Raw genomic sequence first — 15,000 nt, 5'->3', positions numbered from 1 at the left:
ACTGACTCCTCTATGAGAGTCGATGCGGATCCTCAAGAGACGGTTGGAACAACCAACATAGGTTCCTAAATTACATTTAGGACAATTGTATAAGTAAACAATTGAGGACCGCATCAAATCTGGTAGAGTGTCTTTGAATGTAAATATGCTGCCTATGGATAGTGGATTTTTGAATACAAACTTAAAATCAACATAAGGATACAAATTAGAAAGGGCTTTATCAAGTTTACATTTAACATTTTTATAGTTATATATAAATGGTAGAGACACATACATTTGTTTCTTTGGTACGTTTAGTACGGTGGCTTTCGGAATAAAAAAGTTATCTAAAAGTTTTTAGATAACTTTTTTATTCCGAAAGCCACCGTACTAAACGTACCAAAGAAACAAATGTATGTGTCTCTACCATTTATATATAACTATAAAAATGTTAAATGTAAACTTGATAAAGCCCTTTCTAATTTGTATCCTTATGTTGATTTTAAGTTTGTATTCAAAAATCCACTATCCATAGGCAGCATATTTACATTCAAAGACACTCTACCAGATTTGATGCGGTCCTCAATTGTTTACTTATACAATTGTCCTAAATGTAATTTAGGAACCTATGTTGGTTGTTCCAACCGTCTCTTGAGGATCCGCATCGACTCTCATAGAGGAGTCAGTCACCGTACAGGTTGTATTTTAAATAAAAAAGAATTTTCTTCCATACGTAATCACGCTCAACAATGCAAGCAATTAATTAACTATTCTAATTTCAAAATACTAGCCCAATCACCCAATAGCTATTCTCTACCTACCCTAGAATCACTTTTCATTAAACAGCTATCCCCTACTCTCAATCACTCAACAACCTCTGTTCCTTTACATATTGCCTAACAACTTAACCACTTAATCTTCAAACCATTACTTACACGCTCTAAGGTCTAAACCTCCCCGTCCTTCCATGTCTCAGTCTTGGATATTTTTCCATACTAGGTGTGTTTCTTTCTTATCCAGAGTTTATTTTATTTTGTCTGTTTTTTTTTTCATTTTCTTTTATTCCTGGTTATTTCTGTGTATTATTGTTTTGATTCCCATATTTATGATGTTTTGTGAATTCTTCGTTAAGGTTTTCTGTGTATTTGTTCTGATTTTGATATTCCTCTTTTCCTATAGCATTCATTTAATGTTTTAATGTTTTAATTTTTAATTTGATTTATATGGTTTAATTTATTATTTTTTAGTATATTTCCTCCACTTCATTTTTTAAGTATTTCGATGTATTTGTTATAATTCTTGCCTTTTTAACAGAATTTCATTGACTAACGTAATGTCTATTGATATGTGTTTTACATTCCTTTTTTAGCTCCGATGATGGGAAATGTTGTTCCCGAAAGCTTAGCCAATAAACTGTCCAAATGCTGAAGTATCTGCTTTCCTTCGCCTTTCTGCTAAACCTCAAGCTTTCTAGAAGCGAAAATGCCATTAATTATATATATATATATATATATCTCATCATCATCATCATCATCCGTTGTTTGTCCACTGCCTCAGACTTGTTTTTCCACTCCTGTCTGTCCAGTCTATACCCACAAACTTCCTTAGTTCGTCAATCCATCGCCTTTTCTTCCTTCCCCTGCTTCTTTTGCCATCTGTAGAGATCTATTTTGTTATTCTTAATGTCCATCTATTATCTTCCATCCTCAATATATGTCCTGCTCATTTCCATTTCTTTTTCTTTCTTGTTGTTAGAGTATCCTCTACTTTGGTTTGCTCTCGTATCCATCTTGCTCCTTTTCTGTCTCCAAGTGTTATTCCCATCATTCTTTTCTATTATTCTTCAAGTTTTAACTAGCTCATGTTCTGGAGGCTCCAAGTTTCTCATGTATAAGTTAATATTGGTAGGACTGTCTGGTTTGATTGAATTCTTTTCTTTTTTAGAGAAAGCAGCATTTTAATTATATATATATATATATATATATATATATATATATATATATATATATATATATATATATATATTTGTATATATTATTACCTAAAGCTTTCCATCCCATGTTTATGCACCTTTTAATTTCAGTCTCATGTCATAGGGAAACACTGTCTTTTCTAATTATGCATATTCATTAACAATCTCTAGAGGTTTGTCCATAGCTCTTATTTGTTTACATTTTCACTGAACATTATCTTAGTTGTACTCATATTTATTTTCAGTCCTACATTTATGCTTCATTGAAATCTTCTATCATCTTTTGCAATTCCAACCCATGATTCACTAGATAGAGCTATATATATATATGTATATATATATATATATATATGTATATATATATATATATATATATGTCTTATTTATAACTGTAATCGAACAGTTTAACATGTTTTTTCAAAAAGGCCCATAAAAGAAACACAGGAAATATGAATAAATCACACTATATTTCGGTCAATAAACATCGACCCTCTTCAGGATGTAAAGTACAAGTGAGGCTTACAGTGGAGAGTGACGGTTTATATATGAAAGCAAAAGGGTGTGTTCAATTGTTCTATAGTTGTTATAATTGCTGGAAGGATTAGCCAAATTTAATTACATCCGGGTGCGTGTTCTTATTGTTGAGCCGCTTGGAGGAAGTCTTGACCTCTGATGCATGTCTGGTGGCCGGTCTCCGTGGATTATCTTCTTAATGATAGGGTTGAGAAGAGTATTGTCCACTGTGTCAGCTTTCCATTGGCCCCCACATAGGTTCATTGTGTTTGATTGATTTATGATGGCTGATTCCAGGATTTTCCTTCTGTACGGACAGGTACTCGTTGCCATATTTTTACGGGCTCCCAAAAACTCATAAGGACGGTATTCCCTTACGCCCAATCGTCTCATGTAAAGGGTCATTTATATATAATTTATCAAAATGGTTAGCAGACTTGCTGTCTCCCTTTCTAGGGAGCTTTTCTTCAGCTCATATTAAGCATGCAGAGGACTTCATCCAGAAATTCAATAGATTAAATATCCCGGTAAACAATGTAAAACTCTTGAGTCTTGACGTAGAATCCCTATTTACAAAGGTCCCGATCAACGATGTATTAGGTTTCTTGAGGGAAAAATTAATCCCTTACGAAGATCACTTCCCCCTCGGTATTGAAAAAACAATTAAGTTAATTAAACTAAGCGTGTCAAATAACGTTTTCTCTTTCAATGGAAATTTTTACAAACAGAAATTTGGTTGTAGTATGGGCAGCCCGTTATCTCCAATTTTAGCTAACCTCTACATGGAATACTTTGAAACAGAAATTTTAACAACAATTAAACCTACAAACATGGTTTGGCAACGCTATGTTGATGACATTTTCACATATTGGGATGATAGCTGGGGAGATTTCAATATATTTTTCAATAATCTAAATTCCCTAGTCCCTAGCATAAAATTTAAAACTGAATGGGAAAAAGATGGAAAATTAGCTTTTTTGGACATACTAATTATAAGGGAATCGACGGGGTATAATTTTACTGTGTATAGAAAACCAACTTTCTCTATTTCCTACATTCATTTTTTTAGTTATCACGACATTTCTGTAAAAATTGGAGTAGCTTGCAATCTATTTCTTAGAGGTTTGAGAATTTGTTCCCCAGCCTACCTAAATAAAGAATTTGAAATCATCCGTAAACAACTCGCCCAGCTATTCTACCCGACGTATGTCATAGAAAAGGCCATCAACAAAGCCAACACGATATATTATAAAGATCATGATGTTACTAACCAAAGAGATTTTAAAAATAAGATAAAACTCCCATATATAGAAGGTATTAAAAATATAACAAATCATATCAAAACTGAGAACCCCTTTGTTTTTTCATATCCAAAGACCATAGGAAGCGCCCTTATTAATGTTTATCAAAATAAAAGAGAGATAGAATCCGGCGTTTACAAAGTACCATGCAGGGATTGTGAAAAAGTGTACGTTGGGCAAACTGGCCGTTCGCTATCTCAAAGATTATCCGAACACAAAAGATCTGTTAGATATGGGTATGAAAACTCGGGGATTTTCATTCACCTTAGGGATTTAGGGCACCAGATTAACTGGAGTGAGTCGTCTTTGCTTTTTAAGAGTACCTGTCCGTACAGAAGGAAAATCCTGGAATCAGCCATCATAAATCAATCAAACACAATGAACCTATGTGGGGGCCAATGGAAAGCTGACACAGTGGACAATACTCTTCTCAACCCTATCATTAAGAAGATAATCCACGGAGACCGGCCACCAGACATGCATCAGAGGTCAAGACTTCCTCCAAGCGGCTCAACAATAAGAACACGCACCCGGATGTAATTAAATTTGGCTAATCCTTCCAGCAATTATAACAACTATAGAACAATTGAACACACCCTTTTGCTTTCATATATAAACCGTCACTCTCCACTGTAAGCCTCACTTGTACTTTACATCCTGAAGAGGGTCGATGTTTATTGACCGAAATATAGTGTGATTTATTCATATTTCCTGTGTTTCTTTTATGGGCCTTTTTGAAAAAACATATATATATATATATATATATATATATATATATATATATATATATATATATGTTAGTTTTAAGTCTGGTTTTTTTGGGGGGTCACTGTTAGTAGGATTTTATTGTAAGAATATATAGCTTTAAGGATTATAGCTAGACTAACCTTTCCTTCTGTTCAAAAGTCCAGTTGCTATATAAAATAATGGAAAAGTTTGTGTTGTGGGACTATTTGTCAGTAAATTAGATTTTTTTTTTCACCCTGCCACAATGTTTTCCTGAAAGTGTCTTTCCTACTCAGAAATTTCACCATCTGAATGCAAAAGACATAGAATCCTTTTGAATCGGTAGCATCTGGTTCTGTCTCCAAAAAGTATGAAGGTAATCAGGTCACCCTCGGCATTGATACTATTACAAAACTGAATATATAATACTGGCCTATTAAAATTGTGGAAAATAGTCACGCTCGATATCCATGAAACTAGGAGCCTCCTTTGATTTGACCAAAATAGAGTCGTTGGCATAATCAGTCCCATCTTCCCCGACACCATCATACTTTGATGGACGAAGATATGCGGAACAGGTATGCCTCATTCAGACTAGCAGGTGCATTCTTCAGTCCGAACAGTACTCACTAGCTAAGTGGGAAGGGGGACTATTATGTTCAAGACTAGGACTATGTTAAAGTTCAAAAGAAGAACATGAGAGCTATCATTCTAAAGACAACATTAAGCCCTTTCTTTGTGGGGCAACAGAACTATGAAAAACTTCTTAGGACTTGTTTCACCTTCCAAGAGTGGAGGAGTGAATGATACATACAATTTTATCCCATGACGTACAATGTCAGTCATCAATCACTCCAACCCCCGTGAGACTGATTCTTCTTGCCAGAAATAGAGATGTGGAAGGAGAAAGTACCTGACATAAGATCAATCATAGCAGGTAGAGGAGGATGAGGATGAACAAACTTTTTGTTCCCTTTTTACTTTTGAGCAATCAATCACTCTGCTCCTACATTGTACACCTAGAGGTGCCAAGGTCTTGCAACTGCAAGAAGAGTGGCTTTGACACGATCTTCCTCACCAGGGTTCACTACCGCTCCAAGAGTGAAAACAAAGACTGAGGGCACTCACTGTCACAGGGAGATCATTTGTCACAGGATTGTTTTAGGGGTAGCTGTGGTATCTACATTGCCGTAGGCAGGTGTTAGAAATGCATCCAGTGGTAGGATTTTCATTAGAATATTTTAGGGGAGGAACTCTTGCTATGAAGATTTTTAAAGTTACATTCTAAAATCCTAGCATTTCACGATTCGAAAGTACTTTACACATCTTTTTAAAACATTTGACACAACCATTCAAATATTGGATGTAAAAAACAAACAATTAACACAGAGAACGTCTGGTAATCTAATTAGTATAGAAGTAACTATCCACATACAATAAGAGTATTACAAGTGTAAGCTCCAAATACAAAAGCTTATTTTTGCAAAAACCAACAATGCTGTAATTGACTTGGGCCAACCGTCAAACAGAATTTAGCTATTTCCACATTAAAAGGTCTCCAAGCCACAACACATAGGAAACCAAACCCTCATGAAACATTTCCATGGACAGTCTGAGGAAGGAGAACTCAGTCCTCCAAAATTTCTTCCATACACATCAAAAACATTCCATATCACCAAAGTATAAGAAACCTTCACGGCACATTTACAAATTTACGACTATACCATTTCCTGGAATATAAATAATCCTATTGCATTCTTTTTTTCCCCACCATTGTCTCAACATTAAAGGGTTGGTTATCTGATGTGTCCTCTTCAGTTTCTTCTATGAAAGGCATCCTCTTCCACCAAACCTCTTCTTTCCACATCATCCTTCACCATATTTCACCATCTAATTTTTTGCCTTGCTCTAGATCTCATAACGATATTGTCCATGGTACCATTGATCTTTTTTTATTGCATTAGACAGGATCAGTGAAGCCATGGATAATAAAATTGTGAATCTTCCTTGCTCAGATTTTTAAAGTCATCCACTTCACCTTCTGGTTTCAGAGTAGTAGGGAATAAAAATAGAAGTACAGCCTATCTATGAAATGTTCCTGCATCAGTTTTGGGTGGAATTAGGCAGAGATTTGCATGCTACACTTCTCAGTCAAATTTGGATTCTAGAAATGAAATATACAAGTAAACTTAGACATGGGTAGAATGATACAGGACTCCTCTCCAGAAGGTTTTGGCATCCCAAGCTATGATTTACAGACTATGTGTATGAAATAGGTGTTTAGCCACACAATAATTTTCTTGTTTGCTGTCCAATTCTACTTGAGTCATTTATATAACTGAAATGACCTCAATGACAAAGCTTGAAGAATTTTTTTTTATTACTAGTTTGAACATTAAACATTTAATAACTAGAACTTCACTACTATTCATCGTTTGTATCAGCATTTAACGTATGAAACGATAGTGGCTATACCATTGATCCATTTATAGCTCTTTTCATTCATCACAATTCAAATTTATGTTTTAACCCTATTGAAGTCAATATAGTAAAGACATAGCACAGTAAGTATTCTTTTTTATTGACATCCTACCATAGCATAAGTATAGTAAGTCCTACAGCTTAATAAAATATATTTTTCTGTTTTCAACATTTTATCAACTTGAATAAAAGCATCTTGAAATTACGAGAGGTCCTTATTTTGCTTGTATCACTCTGTAGCACTCATTTTTCTCCACTTCCTGTTTCAGAAGAAAGCTTTGCTTCCTCTGTGTCTTGGGTTTTCTTCATTAACAAATCAGCTTCCCTTTCTCCATTTTCTAAAACGTTTGCCTCTTTTACATCATTTCCATCATTTCCTGCATTTTCATTTTCAAGAACAGATTCAAAAGGTAATGAATTTTTCTCAGTCATGTCAGTTTGATCGTGATTTTCATTTCCATAATCTTCCAGGATGTCAGTGCCTGCGTCACCACTGGCTACATCATTGTCGTGTTCGCTGGTCCTTTCAGTTTCTACTTTCCTCCCACCTGACAGGTTGAATTCCCAGTTTTCTGTGTCATCAGATTTCCCAGTTCTTAAATGCTCAGGTAACATTGTTGTAGAATCAAATTCTAGAGTCACTTCAGGGAAAGGCATATGCCGTCCAAAACGTCTGGGAGCTGTCGTTGGCTCCGTGTACGGTATTTCGTCATTTGCATTACTATCACTTTCAGCAATTATTCTATCAGGGTCTTCTTCAATAGCGCTCACAACTTCTTCAAGCCTTTCCTCATTAGTTCCCGTATCTTCAACTTCCCTTATCAATTCTACATTTGTTCCTTCTGCACCAGTCTCATCACCATGAGATAAGTTCCCTAGTTCTTCCTGGCCTGGATTAGAATTGGCTGTATTACTTCCATCAGTATCACCAATAGCTTCTGAATCTGGATCAAGTTCAACTACATAATTTTCTCTTTCAGTATTAGCAGTATGTTTTTCTAAATTGACATCATCAGATACTTCCTCCACATTCCTTTCAACCTCAGACACAGTTCCTGTGGACTCCTTTTCATCCGTTGTTTGTTCAACATTATCTTCTCCCTGAGTTTTCTTGTGGCCAAGCTGTTCCCTACTTTCCAGCTTATTGACCTCTCGCTTCTTTCTTGATCCTTTTCCAGAATTTATGTCGGCCTCTTTTCGCTCATATTCCTGATTTTGAGTTTCATCCTTTCTTTTGTCTTTTGTTTCGACACTAGCATCTGTAAGCTTCCCACTATCTTCTTTTATGGGCTTTATTTTGTCATTTTTAATTTTGTTTTTATGGTCTTCTTTCATGGGCCTCTGTTTGTTGTTCATATTCTTGTTATCTTTGTCTTCCTTTATGGGCTTTTGTTTTTTGTCTTTAATCTTGTTTTTTATGGAATCTGATTTGTCATGGTACGCGTCTCTAGCATACTTGGAACCTTTTTGTTGCTTCAAATTTGTTCTTGTGTTCTTTTTTCCATCGGATCCGCTTCTACCAACACTTGCACCATCCTCCAGTTTCTCTTGTGCCAGCCTAGAGTCCCCAATATTCGCACCATTTCTGCTTCTTTGCAACAATTCCTGGTCACTAAAGTGATCGTCATCATCATCATCATCATCATCATCATCGTCGTCGTCTTCATCATCATCTTCATAGTCCTCCTCATCATCGCCCACATGTTTTTCTTGGTTTACCTTCTTATATCTTTTCATACTTCCATCTGAAAGCAAAAATAGAGCTTAGAGCAAGATATCGCTTTCAAACAAGCTCATGTTAAACTATTTTATTAAGTATGATGTATACTAATGTATGTAATCAGAGAATATGCAAATAAAATATTGTTTGATAAATAGAAATAGATGACTGTAATTTATAGATCAAAACCGTAGAAGGCTGGAACTTATATAGTTCATTTTAGAAAACTGATCGTAGAGAGAGAGAGAGAGAGAGAGAGAGAGAGAGAGAGAGAGAGAGAGAGAGAGAGAGAGAGAGAGAGAGAGAGGCTGTGCATATTTTATAAATACATGAATTAAATCATTCTTAACCCATTTTATTGACTAACATAAGATTAATAAACTTTTGAATATTGCAAGAATGAAACATTACCATCCTGTGGTATTATACTTTTGTTTACCTGTGCCACACGATTCATCTTGTCTGCCGCTCTTGCAACTTCTGTAGTGGTCTTTCTCTCTCGACTGTAATCAATAGAAAAAAAATAGGTTGACAAGTTATCTTATAAATGATTATTAATTTGCCAACAAAGTTCGGAGGAGGTTATGTTTTGCCTCTGTTTGTCTGTGAACTTCTTGGCCACAATTTTACTCATAGAGTAGTGGCACTTTCAGGGATTAATTGTTATGTTGAGATATGGAAGGATTCAATTTTGAAAGTCCCAGGTCAAAGGTCAAGGTCGAGCAAAAGGTCGACCGAATTAACCCTAACTTTAATCCCAAGTTCACACATGGTTGTCTCACACACTTCAAATATGCCTACGGTCTAAATTGATTCTGGGAAAGGCAAGCTGGTTTCGAGAAATAAGCTGTCGTGGTGGAAGTCTGTACTCTTAGAGTGCTTTCTAGTTGTCATTGTTGCATTTTGTGGCCATTGAAAGATTTCTAAAAGAAAATAGACTTATTATAAGTAATTAAAGTAGCAACTGAGAGGAATGTCCACATCCATCTTCATTATAGGGAGATTTATTCAATAGACAAGAACAGATCTATCTGGACTTTTCCTCTGGGTTTTAAAAGTAAAACTTTGCAAATAAAACGATAAAAGGAATGATAAGGGATTTTCCATATGGGACAGAAACTGCGTAGTAAACAGCATTATTTAACAAAAGACTTCAAAGTTAATTGACACAATTATAAGGCGTCTTATTTCATAAGCTATACATTATCCTCCCTACTATTGATAAAGGGATAAAAGGCGAGTTTTAAGTTTGTAATATGTCTGTTTAAAATAGATTTCCTCCCAATTCACATCAACCATTCAAGTTTTCGAATTACATTGAGATTAGAGACAATAGTGTCTGGCTTTCCTCTCGCTTTGTCCCCTAAGTTCACAACTCGTCACAATCAATACATTTTTGCAATTATACCATACATTTATTGTTTATTTCTGAGTTGCTCATTCTTTATGGATCAAAGTATTTTCAATCTATGAGTAATCCCCCCCCAAAAAAAAATAAGGAAATTGTAGTGGCGGTCCTCTTTGAGTTAATACTCATTATTTAAAGTTAATGGTTGTTAGTTGAACCGTGTGTTTATGCAGGTTCTGTGTATGGCCTATTTTAAACATTTCTATTAAAGCCTTAAGTACATAAGATGTGAGTTAACCAAATAGGAATAAGTTTCCATTAATCTATAATGCTTATGTAGTAAGTAACGTACATATAAATAAAGAAAATTGCTCTCTCTATGTTTTCTTCTCTGTAGCGCACATTGTAAATGGCCGACCCCAACCAAAAGCCGTTGAATGTAACACCCTAATTTAACTCTTTATTTCCCTTACCGTTGTTATATTGTCAATTTTCATGCTAATGTCAACCTTATTGACAAAAGCCTATTCTTTACATAATCTCCTCTGTCCTCATACACCTGACAACACTGAGTTTACCAAACAATTCTTCTTCACCCAAGGGGTTACTGCACTGCAATTGTTCAGTGGCCACTTTCTTCTTGCTTTTTTCCTTTCCTCACTGGGCTATTTTCCCTCTTGGAGCCCCTGAGATTATAGCATCCTGCTTTTCCAACTAGGGTTGTAGCTTAGCAAGTAATAATAATACTTATGATAATAATAATACAATTGTCCCCATTTAGTGATCTTGTGGGGCCCAAAAATCAGTTGCTTGTATGCTCGTCTTATTCTTATGGCTCCTTCATCCCGTCACAAATCCATGCTATTATCATTATTATTAATTCCTAGGCTACATCCCTAGTCGGAACAGCAGGATGCTATAAGCCCAGAGGCTCCAACGGGGAAAATAGCCCAGTGAGGAAAGGAAGCAAGAAAGATAAAATATTTAAAGAACAGCAACACCTAAACATATTTCCTTTATAAACTATAATAACTTTAACAAAGCAAGAGGAAGAGAAATTAGATAGAATAGTGTTCCCGAGTGTACCCTCAAGCAAGAGAACTCTAACCCAAGACAGTGGAAGACAATGAAACAGAGGCTATGGCATTACCCAAGATTAGAGAACAATGGTTTGATTTTGGAGTGTCCTCTTAGTAGAGCTGCTTACCATAGCTAGTCTCTTTTACCGTTACCAAGAGGAAAGTGGCCACTGAACATTTGTAGTGCTGTGGTTAACCCTTTGAGTGAAGAAGAGTTGAATTGTAATCTGTGTTGTCAGGTGTACTGTATGAAGACAGAGGAGAATCTGTAAAGAATAGGCCAGACTATTTGTGTATGTATAGGCAAAGGTAAAGTGAACTTTAACCAGAGAGAAGGATCCAATTTAGTATTGTATGGCCAGTCAAAGGACTCAATAACACTCTATCGGTAGTATCTCAATGGGTGGCTGGTGCCCTGGCTATACTACTACCTGTACTCATTTTTTAGGTGTATGCATAAAGCAAGATAGACCTCTAACGAGGCCTAGTGATAGAAAATGGATATAATGAATAACTTACTCTGTCCACCATTTCCTGGATGTTTTTAGATATCATCTCCCATTCGATATATAAGGGTATAGTGTTTTAATGTAACTTCATGTTGATTAAGAATAGTTGTCGAGATGATAATATAAGGAATAGTATCCCATGTTCAGGATACTGTAGTTCATTTCATATCTATAAAGACTTAAGAAGCTTACAAAACAGTAATTGAAGAGTTTGCTACACTAATAATGGGAGGTATTCATAAAAATGAAGGATATCCTTGTAAGCATAAGGTAGAAGTACAAGGTAATTATCTGAAGCAAAAGGTAGAATTATAAGCAAATCTTTCTTTCCATATTCATAATGATTACCTTTTACTTGCGAGGATATCCTCCAAGCAGAAGTAAAAGGTTGACTCGTGTTTCGGGAGCGCTTAGTTGCATGCTGGAACTTGTAAGATTTCACTTGTGCTGTCAAGATAAGGAAGAGTTTAGTATTTATAATACGTATTTAATGCCCTGTTTTTACTTGTATTTAATTAAGTTTACGCATCAGAAAGAACACAGACGCCACCGCACCTTCCCCAAAGCCTCGCTATCTACATCTATCCCCTACCCCTTGCATTAGAAGTTCTTTGACCTCTTTTTAGCTCCCCCACCCCTTGCATTAGAAGTTCTTTGACCTCTTTTTAGCTCCCCCACCCCTTGCATTAGAAGTTCTTTGACCTCTTTTTAGCTCCCCCACCCCTTGCATTAGAAGTTCTTTGACCTCTTTTTAGCTCCCCCACCCCTTGCATTAGAAGTTCTTTGACCTCTTTTTAGCTCCCCCACCCCTTGCATTAGAAGTTCTTTGACCTCTTTTTAGCTCCCCCACCCCTTGCATTAGAAGTTTTTTTTACCTCTTTTTTAGCTTCCCCACCCCTTGCATTAGAAGTTCTTTGACCTCTTTTTAGCTCCCCCACCCCTTGCATTAGAAGTTTTTTTTACCTCTTTTTAGCTCCCACACCCCTTGCATTAGAAGTTCTTTGACCTCTTTTTAGCTTCCCCACCCCTTGCATTGGAAGTTCTTTGACCTCTTTTTAGCTCCCACACCCCTTGCATTGGAAGTTCTTTGACCTCTTTTTAGCTCCCACACCCCTTGCATTAGAAGTTCTTTGACCTCTTTTTAGCTCCCACACCCCTTGCATTAGAAGTTCTTTGACCTCTTATTAGCTCCCACACCTCTAGCATTAGAAGTTCTTTGACCTCTTTTTATCTCCCACACCTCTAGCATTAGAAGTTTTTTGACTCCTCTTTAGCTCCCACACCTCTAGCATTAGAAGTTCTTTGACCTCTTTTCAGCTACCACACCTCAAGCATTACAAGTTCTTTGACCTCTCTTTATAGCTCCCACACCTCTAACATTAGAAGTTCTTTGACCTCTCTCTTTAGCTCCCACACTTCTAGCATTAGAAGTTCTTTGACATATATTTCTAGGTTCCATACTATAAGCCTTAGATGGTCTTCGATCTATATTTTGAGGTGCCTTAGTTCTAGCATTAGAGGCTCTCTATTTTTAGGTGTCTTACCTCTGGCATTAGAGGCTCCTCTTCGCTGTTCTCTCCTGTCTTCTAGTTTTCAAGATCTTTCATTAGATTATCTGTTTCTTTCGAGATTTCATTGTCTCTTTTCCTTAGTTCGGCAGTGTCCTTCTAGATTTCAAAAGAGATTTCAGTGCCGCGATCCTCACTTCGTCAGATTCCTCAGGGAAATCGAAGGCATTTATTCTTTACCTATCTGGGCAATGAGTAAAGAGATGAATACTATCGATTTCTCCGCGTACACTATCATGCCAAAGTAAATTACGAGCAACATGATATATTTACCAATGTCGTTTGGATATGTCCTTACTTCAATGGCGAATTTTGGGACAATCCTGTTGAAGAACTACACGTCACTCACCGTTCAGTTGAACCATTCTGCCTCCATCCTCATTCCCCGCAATCCGTTTTTGCACCGATACTCTGTGAGTTAAGTGAAATCCTTCTCCTAGTCATCAACTCATTTCCTCTTACTCCTATTGACGCGCAATTCCTTGGTTAGATTTCCCCAGCTTACATACAGATCATGTAGGTGTTGCAGGCTACGTTTGAAAAAAATTAAGATCAGGTCTTCAGAAGTCATTTGAAGCTCGGGGAGGAGTTGTTCAGGACTGCTCTTGGAAATTTCAGTTCTGGAGTCATTCAGAAATCCATGTTAAGTATACGGCTATGTCCTTTGAAGACTTTTGGAAATTCGGGAAAGTTTTCTTTCGAAACCGTTCTGAGATTCCGTTCTGGGGGCATTCAGAATTTCATGTTAAGTCTATGGCTATTTCTTCAGAAGCCATTTGTAAATCCGGGAAAGTTTTCTTTCGAAACCGTTCTGAGATTCCGTTCTGGAGGCATTCAGAATTCCATGCTAAGTCTATGGCTATTTCTTCTGAAGCCATTTTAGGACTCGCGAAAAATTCCATTCTTGTTTTATAACAACAACAACAACAACAACAACAACAACAACAATAATAATAATGATAATGAAATAATAATAATAATAATAATAATAATAATAATAATAATAATAATAATAATAAACTACGTGATTTGATTTATGGATTTGAGCTGAAAAGTTTTAAAGACGCTAAACGCTCAACTTTGCAGTTTGAAGGGAACTTTTAAGATACCCGGACGAAGGGTGAAGGGTAATTGAGGTTTAAAGCAAACCGAATTGAAATAGTTGATCTCAGCTAAATTATTTCTGGTTTGGGATTTAGCACAATCTATTTCTGGTACGAATCGATATATATATATATATATATATATATATATATATATATATATATATATATATATATGTATATATGTATATATATATATATATATATATATATATATATATATATATATATATATTTATATATATATATACATATATATACATATATATAGTTTATATATGTGTATATGTAATAGTTGAAATAGTTAATATTACATGTTTAAAACACATGACGTAATATGTCATTTTGGTTGAAGATGCTAGCCGTGGGACTTGCTGTAGTCATTCAAATCATAAACAGGACGCACAATGCAGCCTCAACAATGTGACATTTTTCTTAAGCATCAACACCTTGCATCAGCGTGTGAAAGTTTGTGACGTCACCGGATGCAGGTGTCTTCCGGGATTGTGACAAAACTGATATATAAACTAAGCATACGATATCTGTGATATCGATAATTTAGTCAGTTCATATCTATACTTCACCAGAATTGGTCATCTGACCAACCCAGCTCCCTCCAGTGATGGAGATGTTTAACTCTGTTGTTTTTAACTAATAAATACTTTTAAAGCTAATAAGATGTACTCTGTTATCCAGCTATA

At 35.9% G+C, this 15,000-nt stretch overlaps 1 protein-coding gene across 1 annotated transcript in view; it reads right to left on the bottom strand.

Moving 5' to 3' along the window:
* Positions 1-5,881: 5,881 nt before the first annotated feature.
* LOC137631823 (DNA ligase 1-like) overlaps positions 5,882-15,000 on the bottom strand; it is a 19,879-nt gene continuing 10,760 nt past the window's right edge. Inside the window, exons 2-3 of the mRNA XM_068363826.1 lie at positions 9,132-9,195; positions 5,882-8,717 (exon numbers count right to left, since the gene is read on the bottom strand). Coding sequence (XP_068219927.1) covers positions 7,216-8,717; positions 9,132-9,195 — 1,566 coding nt within the window. The 3' untranslated portion in view covers positions 5,882-7,215. The remainder of the gene's footprint in view (positions 8,718-9,131; positions 9,196-15,000) is intronic.

This window comes from Palaemon carinicauda, chromosome 40 (assembly GCF_036898095.1).
Source record: "Palaemon carinicauda isolate YSFRI2023 chromosome 40, ASM3689809v2, whole genome shotgun sequence".
NCBI lineage: Eukaryota > Metazoa > Arthropoda > Malacostraca > Decapoda > Palaemonidae > Palaemon > Palaemon carinicauda.
Note: the sequence above shows the minus strand (reverse complement) of the source record. Positions and strands in the feature narration are given on the sequence as shown.